The 17,004-nt window shown below is 42.4% G+C and overlaps 1 protein-coding gene across 1 annotated transcript in view; it reads right to left on the bottom strand.

Moving 5' to 3' along the window:
* Positions 1 to 17,004, bottom strand: part of CACNA2D4 (calcium voltage-gated channel auxiliary subunit alpha2delta 4) — a 206,037-nt gene that overhangs the window by 147,251 nt on the left and 41,782 nt on the right. The window contains exons 8-14 of the mRNA XM_054988696.1: positions 15,509 to 15,659; positions 9,168 to 9,242; positions 7,646 to 7,735; positions 4,538 to 4,651; positions 3,315 to 3,393; positions 2,558 to 2,691; positions 1,122 to 1,139 (exon numbers count right to left, since the gene is read on the bottom strand). Of these exons, the coding sequence (XP_054844671.1) occupies positions 1,122 to 1,139; positions 2,558 to 2,691; positions 3,315 to 3,393; positions 4,538 to 4,651; positions 7,646 to 7,735; positions 9,168 to 9,242; positions 15,509 to 15,659 (661 nt within the window). The remainder of the gene's footprint in view (positions 1 to 1,121; positions 1,140 to 2,557; positions 2,692 to 3,314; positions 3,394 to 4,537; positions 4,652 to 7,645; positions 7,736 to 9,167; positions 9,243 to 15,508; positions 15,660 to 17,004) is intronic.

Genomic DNA, 17,004 nt, shown 5'->3' with positions numbered 1-17,004 from the left:
AGGCCACATATTGCACGAAAATTGATTTTTTTACAAGGAGCTATCTCTATAACATATCTAGCAAACAACCCTAGTACTTTTCTGATTTGGATTTTGGGAAGGGCATACCAGTATTCAGAGGCATTCAAGTCCCCTAATTCTGCTTCGGGAGTCAGTTTTTTCCCGGATTCTAGAATTAACGGGGTTCCATTATTCCCTATGGAGAATTTGAGGAGAAGGGTAGAGTAGCTGTTCAGCCCAATTACACCAAAAACTTCAAGGAACCTAGGGCTGCTTATCCATTAAAGATCTGCCAAATTTCAAGTGAATTGGACCAAAAGGCCAAATTCTACAGGCCTCTGAACAAGGTGCCTCCAGCATCCTACTTACAGGGGTGCAATCTGGGAGGGAAAAGCCCTGGTAAAGGCCCTGTCCCCACAAAGGAGGGAAGGGAGTGCAAGAAGGAGCCAGCCAAATCTGCAGCTCTGCTAGGCCTGGAGACACCTTTCTTGGGCCAGGTGAGGCTTGTGCCAGGCATCCGCCACCTTCCCCGAGCCAGGAAAGATCTCTCCCTCCCCCCTCCTTCCCATTGCCTGGGAAAAAAGCAGGGGAAATCCAGGCCCAGGGTCCTTCAAATGCTGACTTCAGATATTCCAGAGTATTTCCAGAAATATATGGGATCGGAATACCAGTATTCCTAAGAATCCTTCCTGAATACCACTTCAGGTACTGACTCCCCCAAATACTGATAAGGATATTGGACCAGATATATCCAAGTGCACATCCCTACGCACAACTACTTTGATGTAGAGCAGTATTATTATATATAGGAAGGCTGAGAGACAGTGGCTTGTTGAAGTACCTAGAAAGTTCATAGCTGAACTGAAATCTGAACCAGGACCTTCCAGATCATGGGCCATGTTTTCAAATACTATGCTACAACACAGCACAGCATAGCTTCTCAAATACATCCAGAGCTATCCGTTTCCTTCCCATGCTACACAGCTCTCTCTCTGCTGCGCTGCCATCTTCTCCCCAGCCTGGATGTACAGTTAAGCTACATCTAGGTAAACTAGTGCATGACACTGAGACGGACACAAGATAAGCAGTTCATGTTCACAGAACACAGAGCAGGTTGTTACCTCCTCAGATTGTGGAAGCTAGTGAGAGATGTGGATGACAAATGAATGTACCCATTAATGAAATGAATGGAGGGTGTAATGAAACATAGCACAAGGTAATGAAACATAGCAACAAATGAAGATAAATGTAAGCCAGAAATGCAACAGGAGCAAGCGGAAATCATTGCATAATTGTTCTAACAGCCAGAGTCAAGAAGACTAACAAAACAGCCGGTGGTACAACTGATATGTTTCTTATTGACCTCCAATATGCAGCAAATTTGCAGTAGAATCAGATGTCCATAAAGTCCAAACATAAAGAAAGGATTCCCATCATACTGGATATGAGGCAATATGATGTAAAGCTGTGCATTAATAATCACAGTTTTACATGAGTAATAATTATAAACATTGGCTACATTTTTCTGTTTCCTCTCTTTTTGGCCACCAATCAGAATGGCTCTCTCCAAACCAACCAATGCTGCAGGCAGTGATGCTAGTGCTTGAATAAGGCTCACACTGAATGAACATGATGTCCATTAAAGGAAATGAAACGCAGTGGCCAAGCTTCACATTTCCCCTTATCTTTTAAGACTGTCGTTAGAGCCTATTTCCACTTCAACACACAACAGGTGTGAGAAAAAACTCTTGTCCGTGTTGATACTTCAGCCAGTCTGGAGAGGGTTTATCCTCCAGCTTGCTAACCAAGAGCGAGGTACAAAGAAGAGACATGCACCCGCAAGAATTGCCGTGAAGTCAGAGTTTTGCATTTTAAAGACACGCAAAATCCACTAGGGAGATTTCCTTAAGCTTATCAAAACTCTTGTTGGTTTCACAAAAAAATTCCTCCCATGTTTAGCTTGAGGAACAGGATGAAATTTTGCTTTAGGTAAAATTTCAGCGTAATTCCACTTTTTTATTACAATAGTAGTAGTTACCATTATCAAAGAAGCAAGCCATTATTCAGTTTTAGAAGCAGTTTTATCTTTTTTGGCAGCAGAAACTGCTGCAGCGAACCCAAAAGCAAACCTCTGTGCGTGGTTCTCTCTCTCCTTTAAACACATTCTCTCTCTGGATCCTGGCCAAAGTCATCAAGGACCTTGCTTGACACCTTCCAAACAAATCAATTCTCTCTCTGTAACAACTAACAGTCTGCACTGCAGTAGCCCCACTAGGCAGGAGGCTCAGTGACCCATTTCCTAAACTGAAACTAATCTCTTTTGCTGTGGGTAATCCCTTATAAAGTGTCTTTGGAGAGTTCACAGAAGACAGAAATACAACTTAACTCATGCTACGGCCTGTGTGATTTGCTCTGAACCCTTAGTTCATGACGGACCACAAGGACCTTACAGTTAATCAAGGTGAAGACAGATGATGTCTGCCTGAGATATCCTTGTCCCTCATCTACCCTTAGCCTTTAGAGTTTGCCAGCTGGAAGATTAGCTCAAAATACTTACTGCACTGTCCATGTAGGCTTCAGTCCATATGATATCATGATCATGATTGATAACCATTGGCCGACTGAGTACATGCAAGTATTCCATTACATTCTCCTGGACATCAGCCAAAGTGGATATCTGCGTGTAATAGCCTTATGCACAAAAAACAACAAAGAATAGTAACCTCCTTGAATTAGAAAATACAGTTTCTGAATCTGCATTCTGCAGATTGCATTCAAGAACTGACAGGATTTCAGAATGGTTGTTCCAAAATCCAAATCATGTCTCCATATACATAAGCATGGTAGAATCCTCTATGCATGTGTACACTGATGCCTTGGACACTGATGCTTTACACACTGGCAGTGCCATTTTGGTGTGTACTACTCTGAGATACTTTTATCATGTTATAGGACTGTGTGAAATGGATGCAAAACAAAAAAGTGACTGGGTATTATTGAAATCAATGTGACTAGAATGTACAGCTATTATTTTCAATAAGACTCAGGTATAGGCAACTTTTCACAGAGCTGGATGTGAAGAAAGCAATCCAGAAAAAGTTTGTCCTGTGCTGATGAATGGGATCTAAGCACCCAGATAAATCCCACTGATTGTGATAAATGCAACAGCTCCTCATGTGACTGCATGAGCAGCAGCTGATATGTAAAGCTACAAATATAATAATAATAACATAATAATAATAACATCATATGATTGCAGTCTAGTTATAATAAATTGCATGCATCAAACGATTAAATAAAGGACTGGTCTTTACCTTTGTTGTTACATGCTATCCATTTCACATTCTTTGCAAAACTGACTTCCCTCCCAATAAGATATGTAAAAACACGGACCTGTGACACAAGAGCACAGACGTTAGAATATATATAGCTTCTTTCTTTGACAAAGTAAAATGCCTCTGCCTCACTGCAGTAAAGCTGAGAGAGAAATACAGTGTTGCTTAATTTATACACTGAACATCTGCAAATCTTCTGTCTCCTTGTGTTTTGAAATGGTGAAAAAGCATCTACAGGACAGTAGCAAGGCTACACAGCACTTGCCTAGGATCTAAACATCTCTCCTCCCCACAATACCAGCCCAGGTAAAGCACCCATTGTGAGAGAAGCCCACATTCCCAGTGATCAAATCACCATACTGTTGCTATATCATGCAATTTCAACCCGCCACCTCCCACATATAGAGCTACATCATAATTATTGTTCAGTCCAGCAAACCCAAGTGGCCAACTGAAATACTCTCACAGCTATATGGAGCACAAATCACAGAAAAGTTATTCTGGGGAGTAATTATGTCACTGTAGGACTGCAGCACCATACTTTAGTCTGTAATCTACTTGGCACATTAGTTTGAATCTGTGACACCAGCAGATGCAAGATGATGAAGTTTAAGCAGCAAAAACACAATATAGAGCCATGTATCCTCAATGCATTTGTTTTCATCAAAAGATCAGGGAAACATTTACGTTCTATTGTCTTTTGCATACTGAGTAATGCAAGTGAACAAAGGAAACAGAGCTGTGGTATTCCATTCTAGAACTATTTCAAGTTGCACCTTCCGGGCTATCTTTGTTCCAGACACATTTACAAAAATGATACAAGGGGCTAAAGATGAGTCTCCTCTGTCTTTTCTTCTGCAACATACAAGCAAACCAAATCTCATGTGGCAAAAACCCCTCTTGGACCCTGACAGCCACCTCAACTGGGGGATGATGCCTTCCCAATCCCAACTGAACATAAGCAAAACACATCCAACTCATCATACCAAGGGAAATTTAGGCTGCAATCCTAATCCTAGGATTAAGCTCCACTGAGAACCATGGGAATTACTTCTGAACAGACCTGCTTAGGATTGCACCCTGTGTTGGTCCCATCTCTATGATATTCAGTACACTGAACATGGCTTGGTAGCTCTTATTTGAGTCCTACCGCCACAGTTATTTTGCTTTATTATCCTCCATTGGTCATGTTGGAAACAAACCTTACGATCAGGCCAGTTGTATTTTTCAAACACATATTCATAATCTTCCATAGCTCCATCAGTAATTAGCATAATGGCTTGATTACAAAGGCCTCCTTGACCAGCATCTCTGAACTGCAAAGAGAATGGAACCACAGTGACAGAACTGTATAGAAGTATGAGGTTATTAACGTTGTACTGATAGTTGTCACATTGGGCTAATTGGCTTGAAATCTTTTCCATTACAAAATGGTCGCAAATATGAGCATGCCAGTTAGACAATATGAGTATACTTTTTTGGTTCCATTTGGAAGCTATTACCAATTTGGCAATAGCTATTAGAGATAGAGCAAGATTTCATGCAATTTGCTTCCAGGTCCAATTCAAGGTAATGGTATTGACCTTTAAAACCTTATAGGGCTTGGGACCAGCATGCCTTAAGGACCGCCTTCTCTCATATGAACCTATCCGTTCACTTTGGTCATCTTTGGAGGTTCTGCTTCAGGTGCCCCCACCATATGAGGCTAGATAGCAACCCAAAAAAGGGCCTTCTCAGTCATGGCACCGAAACTTTCAAACTCTTTCTCCATGGACATTTTCTGTTCTCCTCTACTGCTGTCTTCTGCCAGAAGGTGAAGATGTTTTTTGCTGTTTTGTTTGACATGCCCCCAATAACTGTTAAGTGGCCCTTTCCCCTGTTCTTAGTATAGAGCATTTAATGAATTGTCTGATAATATTTTAAATGTTGTTTTAAGTTTAAATTGTTTTTAAATGTTGTTTTTTTAGTGTTTTAATGTTTGCCCCTTGGGGATCCTATTTGGGTAGAAAGGCAGCATGGAAGTGGTTTAAATAAATAAACATCTTCCTTACAGGAAAAGCAGTAGAGGTACACTTTGTTTCTAAGTGTCATCCAGACAAGTGAGAAAGGTGAAGAATCTTTCTATTCATAAATGAGAGCCAGAAAAGGGAAGAATCTAAAAGGCCAGAACTTTAAATTCTGAGGAAGGCAAATGTTTTCCCTCCCCACTATTACTGGAACATTTTTGTTCTTAAATAGGTTTGCATCAATTTTCACACAGTAAAAATGAAATTCTACTGAACATGACTAGGGAAGATCTTAAATTTTCCAAATCAAACCAATAGTTTGGGGCAATGGCTGCTTTCTGGTGGGCTTTCATTATGAGAACACCACCCATCATTGATTCAATATTAATTCTTTCTTTTCTCACATTTTTCTTGTAGTACATACGTGCTAGCCTTGACCTAGGTAGCCCAAGCAAGCCTGATCTCATCAGATCTCAGAAGCTAAGCAGGGTCGGCCTTGGTTAGTAATTGGATGGGAGACCACTAGAGGTGGGCATGAACCAGGAAAAAACCAAATTGTGTGGTTCGTGGTTTGTCCCATTTCATGAACCAGGAACCACAAACTTTCACAAACTTGCCCCAGTTCACAAACCAGTTCGTGGTTTGTGGTTCATGGGATTTAAATACCCCTTTCCATGCTGCTGAGAAGCGGCACAGAAAGGAGCATTTCACCCCCCACCAGCTTGGATCAGCTGCTTGTCAGGGGGATTCCCTGGCTGCTCTCACAGCGGGCAAAGGGAACAGCAAGGCTGCCAGCTTAAGCCCACAGCCTTGCCACCGCAGGGCACTTTATTTGCCCACTGCAGGAGCAGCCAGGGGATCCTCTGGCCACTCTCACAGTGGGCAAAGGGAACGGTGTGTACTCCATTTGCCCACTGAGAAAGTGGCCAGGGGATACCCTGGCTGCTTCTGCAGTGGGCAAAGGGAATGGTGGAAGCACCATTCCCTTCGCCGTTGGAGTGCAGAAAGTGCCCGGGATTTAAATACCCCTTTCTGTGCTACTGCACAGTGGCACAGAAGGAGCATTTCACCCCCACCGGCTTGGATCAGCTGCTTGGCGGGGGGATCCCCTCCAAGCAGCTAACCCGGGGGTTTAAATGCCCCTTTCCCTGCCACTGCGAAGTGGTAGGGAAAGGGGCATTTCATCCCTGCTGGCTTGGTTTAACATGAACCAAACGAACCAGTAGGGCAGTTCGTGGAAGTTCATGAAAATGGGGCTTCCACAAACTGCAGGTTCACAAACCACAAATCAGCCCAGTTTGTGATGAACTTTAGTTCGTTTTGCGGTTCGTGCCCATCTCTAGAGACCACTAATGAAGACCAGGCCTGCAAAGGCAGGTAACAGCAGATCACCTCTGTTAGTCTCTTGCCTTGAAAACACCAGCAGGGGCCGCCATAAGTCAGTTATAAGTTTGACCGCACTTACTACCACCGCCACAACTATACTGAGCCATGCTAACAAAACCTAGTCTCTCCATTCCTAGCTGTTTGCTGGGGATACATGTCACAGCTGGGTCGCATTTATATCTGCACAAATGAGACAATCTGCAACATTTCCAGTTCACTCCATTTACAATACAAGGCAGGGGCTTCTGTTTTAATCTGTGCAAGTAAATTCTACTTAGGAATATATTCCACTTAATTGTTTTTTGAAGTCTTTTAGGTTTAAAAGGCTTCCACTCTTGCCCCATATCACTCTTTTAGCTCTGTCCTTCTCTCCTCTCCTGTCAGTTGGCAGGCAAACCTAATCATTCATTTTCTCCTTCAAACCACCGAAAGATTGACACAATGCTGAAATATGGATGGAATTCTGATTAAATGCAAGGACTAACTCAGTAGTATTGCCACTAATGAAATAAGAGTTCTGGATGAGTCAAAATAGAGTTTGATCTACAGGGGTCACCTACCTTTTCTCATGAGAGCTTAGTTACATGGTTTACTGCTTGAAAGCCACATTCATAACGCCTCTTTTTTGCCACTTTCACTGCTATCTTGAATCAAATACTTTAATAAATATGTATATATAAATCAAAGTTCCGAAAATAGCTGTGTCTAAACATGTCACTGTCAGGGTTGCCGTTTCAACCAATGTGCTCATCAGTGGCTTCTGGCACTGTCACAAAGAGTTTATATCAGTTAACAAGAGAATTTTGTTCTCCTTCATTGCATTGCTGTAATCCCCACAATGCTCTGGGGCACAGAAGGAAGGAAGGATGCGCTGAGAGAGAGAGAGAGAGAATATCTCAGATCCATACAAATTCTTACCTCCCTCAGGATTTTGAAGGATTCTGTCAGTGCCTTGTTCACTGTCCCTACTCCTTTTGCTTGTAACTCATCCACCAGCTGCTTGAAGTGCTGCGCAAACAAGAAACATTCTCATAGCAGTGAGTGGGAGCATACAGAATAATGCAGGGGCAAAGAAATGCTATAAGAATCATCCAAAGATCCATGTGCATTAGAGACCTCTGAGAGAGTGGACTTTCCTATTGACCTCAGAGCTGGGGCTATTCCAAGTCTAGGGATGTACGCACACTGTTTTCTCTTACATTCCATGTGGGTAGAATTAATACATATGGAAACTCCTGAGAGCTACATTTAAACCAAGGAGCAATGAGGACTCCTTGTGACTTCTGAGTAAGGAGCTTTAGGAGATTTATTATGATTCAGCCTAGAAACTTCCAGAATCTTCTGCCTACACCTGGATTAGAGGACTAGAGTAAAGGCCAAGGCTGTCAACAAAAGACTTGAAAGAGTGGATCTACTTCCTGCAAGAAACTCTTATAGAAAAAAGGAAAACGGCGTGTCTTCTGTCTTGGGCCAGCAGGGTTACCATATGGGCCTATTTTGTATCATAAACGAAGCCGTGCATTGAATGCAGACAAGTATAACTGCAGAAAGTTATGACCAGTGCTACTTTCCCTCTTCTTCCTCCAGGCCTAAATACTGGAAGTTTTTTTCTTTTCAGATTCTAAAGGGACATCCTTGATTTAAAGGACTGTACCTCGGTCGAAAGCATCACTGTTGCTAAAAACATAAATTATGTCTTCACACGTCACAAGAGTTAAAATGTTACTTTAAAAAACTGCTTGGGCAATACTGTGCCACTGCTCCTTATCTATAGGAGCAGTGGCACAGTATAGGCAATATAGGACAGTAGGTTTCAACCTCTTTGAAGTCATCTTGAACCCAAGTCTGCAGGATGGAAGCCACTTCACTTCTTTTTTTAAATCACAGATGTCCAAATTCCTATTTTTCAGAGCATATCTCTAATACAGATTTATACCAGCTGATCATCACTCCCTGGCTGTTTCCCCACGTCTTTAAAATAGCGTCCCACTCACGGAATGCTGGCAGCTTCTTCGCGCAATTTCTGACGTTACCCGGATGCAGACATTGATGATTCCGTTTTCGTGGCTCTACTTTAAAGATGTGGGGAAATGTCCCCTCTTCTAGGGATCTGAAATTCTCTGCAGGGGACAAGAATCCTTTACAAATACTTCTCAGCAGCTTTACCAAACGACAGTTCCCAGAATGATAATTTGGTGCCAGGTTTAAAAGCCATGACCCTCCACCTGAGAATTACAATCTGCCAATAGAAGATCAGTGGCCTGGGACGCCCCCTCGACAGACTGCTAGGTTATACTCCTGTTACATAAAGGCACTATTAGAGATCAGAGTGAAAGAAAATGTCTGGACAATGGCAAAATGATATTTCAGTGTTCATTAACTTTTTAAACATAGAAAAGAATATGCTTAAAAATATCCTTTCAGTTCTAGTGCCACTTACCTCTCTGTTATCTCTGTCTGCTTGAACAAGGATACCCTTAAAACAGGGTTCAATGTAATGAACGTAATCATTGTACTGCAAAAACAAAGGGGGGGAATTATTTTAAAGGACTGCAAAAACATTAGCAGCTACTGGTATTTATGCTGTGCAATGTCATAGGTTCAAATACATAGCCTGTGCAGCACAGGGCACATTTTAAAGTGCAGCACTCTACAAAATATGCCATTTGACTGTAAACACAGACACTCACACATACTAGAAGCATTTTTTTAAAAAAAAAAATCAGTAATAGACAGTAGTGTTTTTAGATCTTTAAAATGTGAGGGTGGGGGAAGTAAAATTTAATTTAAGATGAATATATGGTTGTTGTGGATTTTCCAGGCTGTATAGCCGTGGTCTTGGCATTGTAGTTCCTGACGTTTTGCCAGCAGCTGTGGCGGGCATCTTCAGAGGTGCTGGAGAAACGTCAGGAACTACAATGCCAAGACCACGGCTATACAGCCCGGAAAATCCACAACAACCATCGTTCTCCGGCCGTGAAAGCCTTCAACAATATATAAGATGAATATAGTCCTGGCTGCCCAAGTCCCGTCTCCTGCCCCAAGTAACTCCATTAAAAATAAAAAAGAAATTACATCTTGTATCCTACTCTGTGTCATAGAGTTGAGGCAAAGCCAAGGTTGCTTTTCAGCAGGTTTCAAGGAACATCTCCCACAACTGGTGAGGGAGGGTTGGGATATCAAAGGACTTATTTCTTTAAAAAAATAGTTATAACCCTTTCCTTTGTTTCTCAAGATACCTAAAATTCCAAGATTAAAAATATCCATACCACAATAAAATCCTTTAAACCGCCCCCTCCCCCTCAAGAAAATGCCTGCAATTTAAACCCCATTAAAACCTCTTGCAAGTAAAACAGCCTTACAGATCCTAAAATCCTCTAAAGACAGTGCCCCCCTCACCTCCTCAGGGAGCCCACCCTTCAAGATGAAAGCCACTATAAAAAAGGAATGTGGCTGGCTACCTTAAGAGGATGAACAATTAGAAAGTGGCAGCTGCAAAACCTTAGGTGGTACAGAGGGACATAGGGGGAGATGCGGCCCTTTAGAAATGTGGCCTATGAAGGACTTTAAAGGTCATAACTTTGAATCGAACTTGGAAAGAAACTGGCAACCAACGGTGCTTTTAAAATAGGCAAGATAGTATAATGTCAATTTCAATTAGTAGGTGCGCCTGTACAAGTAACGTCTGACGCAAGGCACTTCATGGCTGGCAACCACTTTCTCCAGAAACTTGTGCGCTCCAGAAACTGCACTGACACATAGTTATAGCAAGAACTTTGGGAAATAGTAACAGGGTTCCACTATGCCTCATGTGTTTGCTGAGTTCACTGGTTCTCCAGGCATTCTTCCCGGTGTTCTCCTCCTGACACAGGCAAATGTAAACAAAATATAAAGTCTGTCACAGGAGTTGTACCTGTTGGATGCCATCTGCCTAGCTTCTTTAAGTTGATAATGATGCAGAAAGACTTCTGGGAATATTGTTGCCAATCTCCAGGTGGGGCCTGGAGTTCTCCTGGAATTACTTCCTTTTCTATTACTGTTCATTCAACCCAGTGGTCTTGAACAGCTGCTAAGAGTTTATGTTTAGGTAGTTAAAGAGAAGATACCCACATAATGATAGGTTTATGCAGTTGTTTTGTAATGTTTCTATATTTCTATAACAGCAGCCAAAAATCTGGTGACCCTATATGTAACCCAACCATCTTCATTGCTCAGTAGCCTGGAAGTCTCGGCAACTGGAGAAACAGAAATACTAATTAGGGAGGAAATCAGCTCCTGTCTAAGTTTTAAAAATTCAGGACAGCTTAAAAGTATGTGGTCAATGGATTCAATACTATTAAGGTCGCAATTACATGTTCTGTCTGAGTATGGAATACCAATGTATCTACCTGACAAAATTGCAGATGGTAAAGCATTAAGACATGCCAACATAAAGGTGCGTCTATATTCAGGATATGTTCACTCATAAAAATACCTTGGGATATGAACTGGTAGGGGAATGCCAACTGTGAAAGCTGAGCAAACTCCTTGATCTTACTGATGTGCTTTTGCAATCGAGATGTTTCAGACGAATTTGAATCAGATGTCTCAGCTCATCAACATTTGCTCTCCCTATCAATTCTGTTGAAATCCCTAGACACATTATCTTGTAATTCACCAATTTGTCCCAGTTGCTCTTATGATTGTCTAATTTAATAAGACCAAGCAAGCTTAATTCCGGATCTGACTTCAAGATCTTTAGCTTTAAATTAAATGCCCTCCTCCATGCCCTGGCTTCATAAGAGATTTCACCCACTTCAGCTCCAGACTACAGAGATCCTTTCCTAGGGGAAAATGGCCACTTCAGAGGGTAAACTGTATCGCATCACATCCCAGCTTAGCTCCGCCCTGCCAAACAGACTCCACCCTGCCTTTTACAGACTCCGCCTCCCAATATCCAGGAATTTCCCAGCTCAGAGTTGGCAACCCGTAGCTGGGCAAAAGAAATTTTAAAATGTCATCCTGTACCATTAGGGATTTATTTCTTATGAGAAACGACTTGGAACAAAAATGAAATGCTCTGTCCGCAAATACGTTTTCTAGCCATTATGGACAGAGCATAATAATATAAAAATCCACAGATATTGATGGCAACACTAAAATGAAGAGGGAGCAAATCACTTCTCTCCCGGTTGGATACAAACAATCTTCTGCAGACAGCTCTGCCACGAAGCAAGTAACTTATGCTACAAATGGGAATAGTTCTGCCAAGTGCTTTACTTGACAACCTATAAGGCATTTTAACCTTACTTGTGCCTTTTCTGAACACGAAATGAAAAAGGAAGGCAAAAGCTGCATCTACTCTGCGCATCAAATGGAGCATGACTGCCCAAAAGGTTTAAACACAAGCAAAGCAGCTGGTTCAAAACATAGGTATCTCCTCGGGAGAAATTCTTGCAACACAGACTTTTGCAGTTTCCTCCCTACCCAATGTGGAAGTATAAGTAGAGTATGCCACAAGTGTTTTCAGTGATGTCACAACTTCTGTATGAGGTACTAATCTTGTTTGTAAGATTCAGTCTAAATGTAGAGAGATACAGGATCAGCTCTAGGACTCCCTAAGTGTGTAACAATGGGAGATGAGGTTGGAATATGTTCACCATAGCAGGGATCCCCAGCTATAAACTTCTGGCTATTTGCCACAGAGATCCACCCTCCAGTTTTGGCTCACTAGTACTGAATGATGCATTTATTAGTAAATGGAAGAAAGCTGTGACAGAAGAAATAAACAACACAGGATTTTCTCCCACAGTTTTACTGAGTTACCATCTGGAGAATGGGTTTTCCATCACCTAAGAAATGAGCAAGCTATTTAAATACCTTAGTGGTGGTGGAAAGTGCCCTCAATTCATAGCTGACTTATGGTGGCCTCTGGTGGGGTTTTCATGGCAAGAGATTAACAGAGGTGGTTTGCCATTGCCTGCCCCTGCAACTCTGGTTTTTGTTGAAGGTCTCCCATCCAATTACTAACCAAGGCTGATCCTGCTTAGCTTCTGAGATCTGACAAGATTGGGCATGTCTGGGCTATCCAGATCAGGGCCATTTAAATACCTTAAGTATATAAGTGAAATATAGGAGACCTTTTTTTTTTGGTGCATTGTGATGTTTTACCATCAGCAGTTCTTGAGGGTGGCTGTCCACATCTCTTTAAATCACTGATTATGTCCTTATGGCACAGGGGTGATAGAGAATATATCTCACGTGTTGCTGTTTTGCCATAATTATAAGGGAGTTAGATGGGGTGAAATGGCTCCATTTTGGTATATGGTATAAGGCTATTCAGCAGAGAATAGCTAGCTATCCGTCTTGCTAATGAGAATGTACATATTACTGGAAAAGTGGCAATATTTTCCAATGGTCCCAAATGATGAAATAACTATGTTAATCAAATTTTATTTATTTAAAACACTTACTAGCCACTTTTCTACTTTGCAGTAACTCAAGGTGGCTTGCAATTTGAATAATTGCCATGTTCTGTTTTAACACTTGTGTCTTCAAGGTCTATTGACTGTATAATAAACTTCTTGTTTTTACTCTTTTAGGTGCATAGCTGTGTTGGTCCGTGGTAGAACAACAGGACTGGACTCCAGTGGCACCGTAGAGACCAATAAGATTTTCAGAGTGTAAGCTCGAGTCTGAAGAAGAGAGCTCTGACTCTCAAAAGCTTAAACTCTGAAAAAAAATTGGTCTCTAAGATGCCACTGGACTCAACACCTGCTTTATCTGTTGTTGCATTTAACTTGGCCACCACAGGGATCTGCAGTCAGACAGCAGCTGCAAGTTCACCAAGGGCCTTCACTTCTGCAGCACCACAGGGGTTTAATCTAGATCAGGACTGTGGAATGGGGAGAGGAGGGGCTTCAGTATTCCTCCTTGCCCCAAAATGGCCCCGGGGAGAGTTACTTGCTCAGTTGGGGAACTGCACATGTGCCCCAATTAGCTGATTCAGGTTGGGAAAATGACACAGGGAGGAAAGCTCCCCTCCTCTCCTCATACTCCTCGTACTGCAAATCAGATCCCTGAGGAGCTGCAGCAGTGAGTTCGCAGGGGAACATGCAGCTGCTATCTGACCCCTGGTGGCCATGAGTTTGGCTCTTCATTGGACACTTTTTCAGGTTTTCTGGAAGGCAGGGGATGTGCAAGCCCTATTGTTTTTGAATCCTATGGAAACTGCTCCCAATAGTAAATGCTCTGTCCAAATCTGTTCAAAGTCTCAATTGGATCTACTAGCATTTTTCAACAGATGCTGCCAGTTCCTGGTATCGATAACCAAAAGAGGGATGCCTGGAGAAGGTAGATTCTCCAGACTACCTTCTATCTGAAATACCTAAAACAGCTACAGGCTGTGGGAGAACAATTTTCGAAGACCTGAGGCCACTATCTCGGAGGGCTTAATGACCTATTCCTCCCATCCTCCCCAGTCCACGATCAGACATGTGTTGTAAGAGCTAAATTACAAGAGACAAATTACACAAGGATGCTCCCATGAAGGGAGTCGCAACATTAGCCAGGAAGCTGAATTTTAAAAGACAGCTCAGAAGGCTTTGTCAATTTCCCCTCTCTACAGAGCCACAAAGATCCCTGCTCAGAGGATTTGTTAATTTTCTCTTCACTCCCCCACCCCACCAAGACTCTGTCAGTTTCACCTCCCCTTCTAGGAGGAACACTCCCCTTCTAGGAGCTTCCTCCTAAAATTCGCCTCTTATAGTTTAGCTCTGAATGTTATGCTGGGAACCTAATTCCCAGGAGCATGAGAGACTAATTCGGATCAGGACTGCAGTGCACAGGGAGATTATTCTTAAACCTTCCACCACCACCCCATGCACCATGCACCATTTTCCTGACCTGAAACGGCCCTGAAGAGCCACAATTTTCTCCTTTGAAAAAATGTACACAGAGCTCACAAGAACTCATGGTTTCCCCAGTGGGACACACAGCACACCTGCAGAGCCATTTCAGATTGGAGGTAAAAACATAGGGGTGAGGTTTAATCCCTCTCTTACTGTGCCCCATGCTCCCGATCCCAATCATTTTTGCGCGTGCTTGGAAATTATGTTTTCATCATGGAACTTGCAACACACCTCTCATCACTCAAACCTCAAGAGGACTCAGGGAAAACAGAACACATACTTATGCCATGACTTAGCATTAGTTCTGGGTTTCTTCTAGTTTACTTAGGCAGAAGAGCTTTTCCATGAAAATGTGAAACCAGCAATCAAAAAAGTAATTTTTTTAAACAAAGCATGAATTCAGTCTTAAATGACATGTGCTTTTGACTGGCTATTTCAATATCAATATCAATATCAACAGGGCTTTTTTTCAGCAGGAACGCAGGGGAATAGAGTTCCAGAACCTCTTGAAAATGGTCACATGGCTGGTGGCCATTTTCTCCAAGGGCAACCCATTGAGTTCCACCACCACCACCACCATTGAGTTCCACCACCCTGAATATCAATATCTATTAATAAAACATTTTTAACGAAAGAAACATTTCATGGCCTTCCCTAGATCTTCTTGCAGCTGATAGAGGCAGTTTGCAGAATTGACTCAATCATCCATGTTGTTTATGCTCTGCATGGAGAGGTCTTGGGGCAATTTCCCTAACTGCTTGCAGCTAGTTAGTGGATGGAGGCTTTCTGAAGGCAGATTTGATGGGGTGAGAACTGACAAACCAAAGTCCTTGTCCAAGGCCACTAATTATCTAGGAAAGGGTGATGCAACAAAGGAAGATGCTATACTCACAGCAATGATATTAACGAAGTCATTTTCTCCTAGAGTATCCAAAATGGTGACAATGGTGTGCTTTGCAATGGTCATTCGCAGGCCCTTCATGCTCCCACTGATATCTACAACAATCACAATATCTTTGGGTGATGTGGCTGCCTGGATGTACCTGAATAGGAACAGGAAAGAAAAGCAATCATATAAAATGAAAGTGCAAGTGGGAAAAGGAGGATAATTCTGATCATATCATGGCTGATTCCGCACATGTTGGATAATGCACTTTCAATGCACTTTATCAATCGTTTGAGGTGGATTTTTTGTTCCGCATTATCCAACGTGTGCGGAATCATTCCATGGAAGGCTGGACTGAAGAAACTATGAATGCCTTATATGACGGCATGACAGAATCAGAAGAAGGCATGTGTTCCTCTCCCATGTAATTTGGTAATTGTAATGCCTCTCTCAAAGACATAACTAAAACTGCCCTGCTTATTTAACGTAACTCCTTTGGCCCCGAGGTAACAGAAATTGGGAGAATTCCATAGTTTGTGTATTCAGCTTAGTCTCCATCTACACATTATAATGTACTCAAGTTGCTGAGAAACAGCATGAGGATTTTGTATCACATCATGTGCAGTGGGAGTTTTGTGCCTATAATCGGTTACAAAAAGCTCAAACACAGTCCTTGTTTTTCAGGCATAGCTTATCTTATGGGAGGTGAATTAGTATGCTAATTAGGATGCTTAGCATAGCAATGCACTGTTATTTATTTATGTACTTCATTTATACCCCACCTTTATGTCCCCAATGGACATAAAGGCCATTTCCACACGTCCTTATAGGCATGGCCCACCCACGGAACTCGGGCAGCTTTTCCTCAGGCTTCCTCATATCCAGGAGTCATTTTGTAGAAAAAGAGCTGGAGGAACTCATTAGCATAGCTCATTAGCATAATACATTAGCATATGCCATGCCCCTTGCCATCACCAGAAGTGTGTCACTGGCATAACTGATTTGCATATGCCACACCCCCTGAAATCACCTATCCTGGCTGTTTTGGACCCTATCCTGACCATTCAGGGCTGAAATTGGGCCCAAAATGGCAAAATGGGCTGAAAATGGCCGAAAAGGGGCCCAAAATGGTCAGGATCAGGCCGCTGCTGAGTGAGAGAGTGATCCACCACCCGTCAGAGGCCCTGACATGTGACCTCTTTGAGGAACAGCCGGAACTGCGTTCCTGCACGTTCCCCCTCAAAATGAGCCCTGCTCATATCTCCATTTGCAAAACATATGCATACTGTTTCATTACTGTCTTTTCCACACATTTACTGGGAATGCAGTTTCTCTTGTTTTCTTCTGCTGTGGGTTGACAGAGCAGCTTTTTCCCATTCTTTGGCATATGAATGCTTAAAGCACTCTGAAGAATCCTCCCATCTCCGCCCAGTTCCTCCCCCAAAGCTCTTTCCCTTTCAGTTCAGCCGCAGAAGCCTCCTTGCAAAACAAGCTAAATGCAA

The sequence above is a fragment of the Eublepharis macularius genome, chromosome 9, assembly GCF_028583425.1.
Source record: "Eublepharis macularius isolate TG4126 chromosome 9, MPM_Emac_v1.0, whole genome shotgun sequence".
In the NCBI taxonomy this organism is placed as follows: domain Eukaryota; kingdom Metazoa; phylum Chordata; class Lepidosauria; order Squamata; family Eublepharidae; genus Eublepharis; species Eublepharis macularius.
This window is presented reverse-complemented; position numbering and strand designations above follow the sequence as displayed.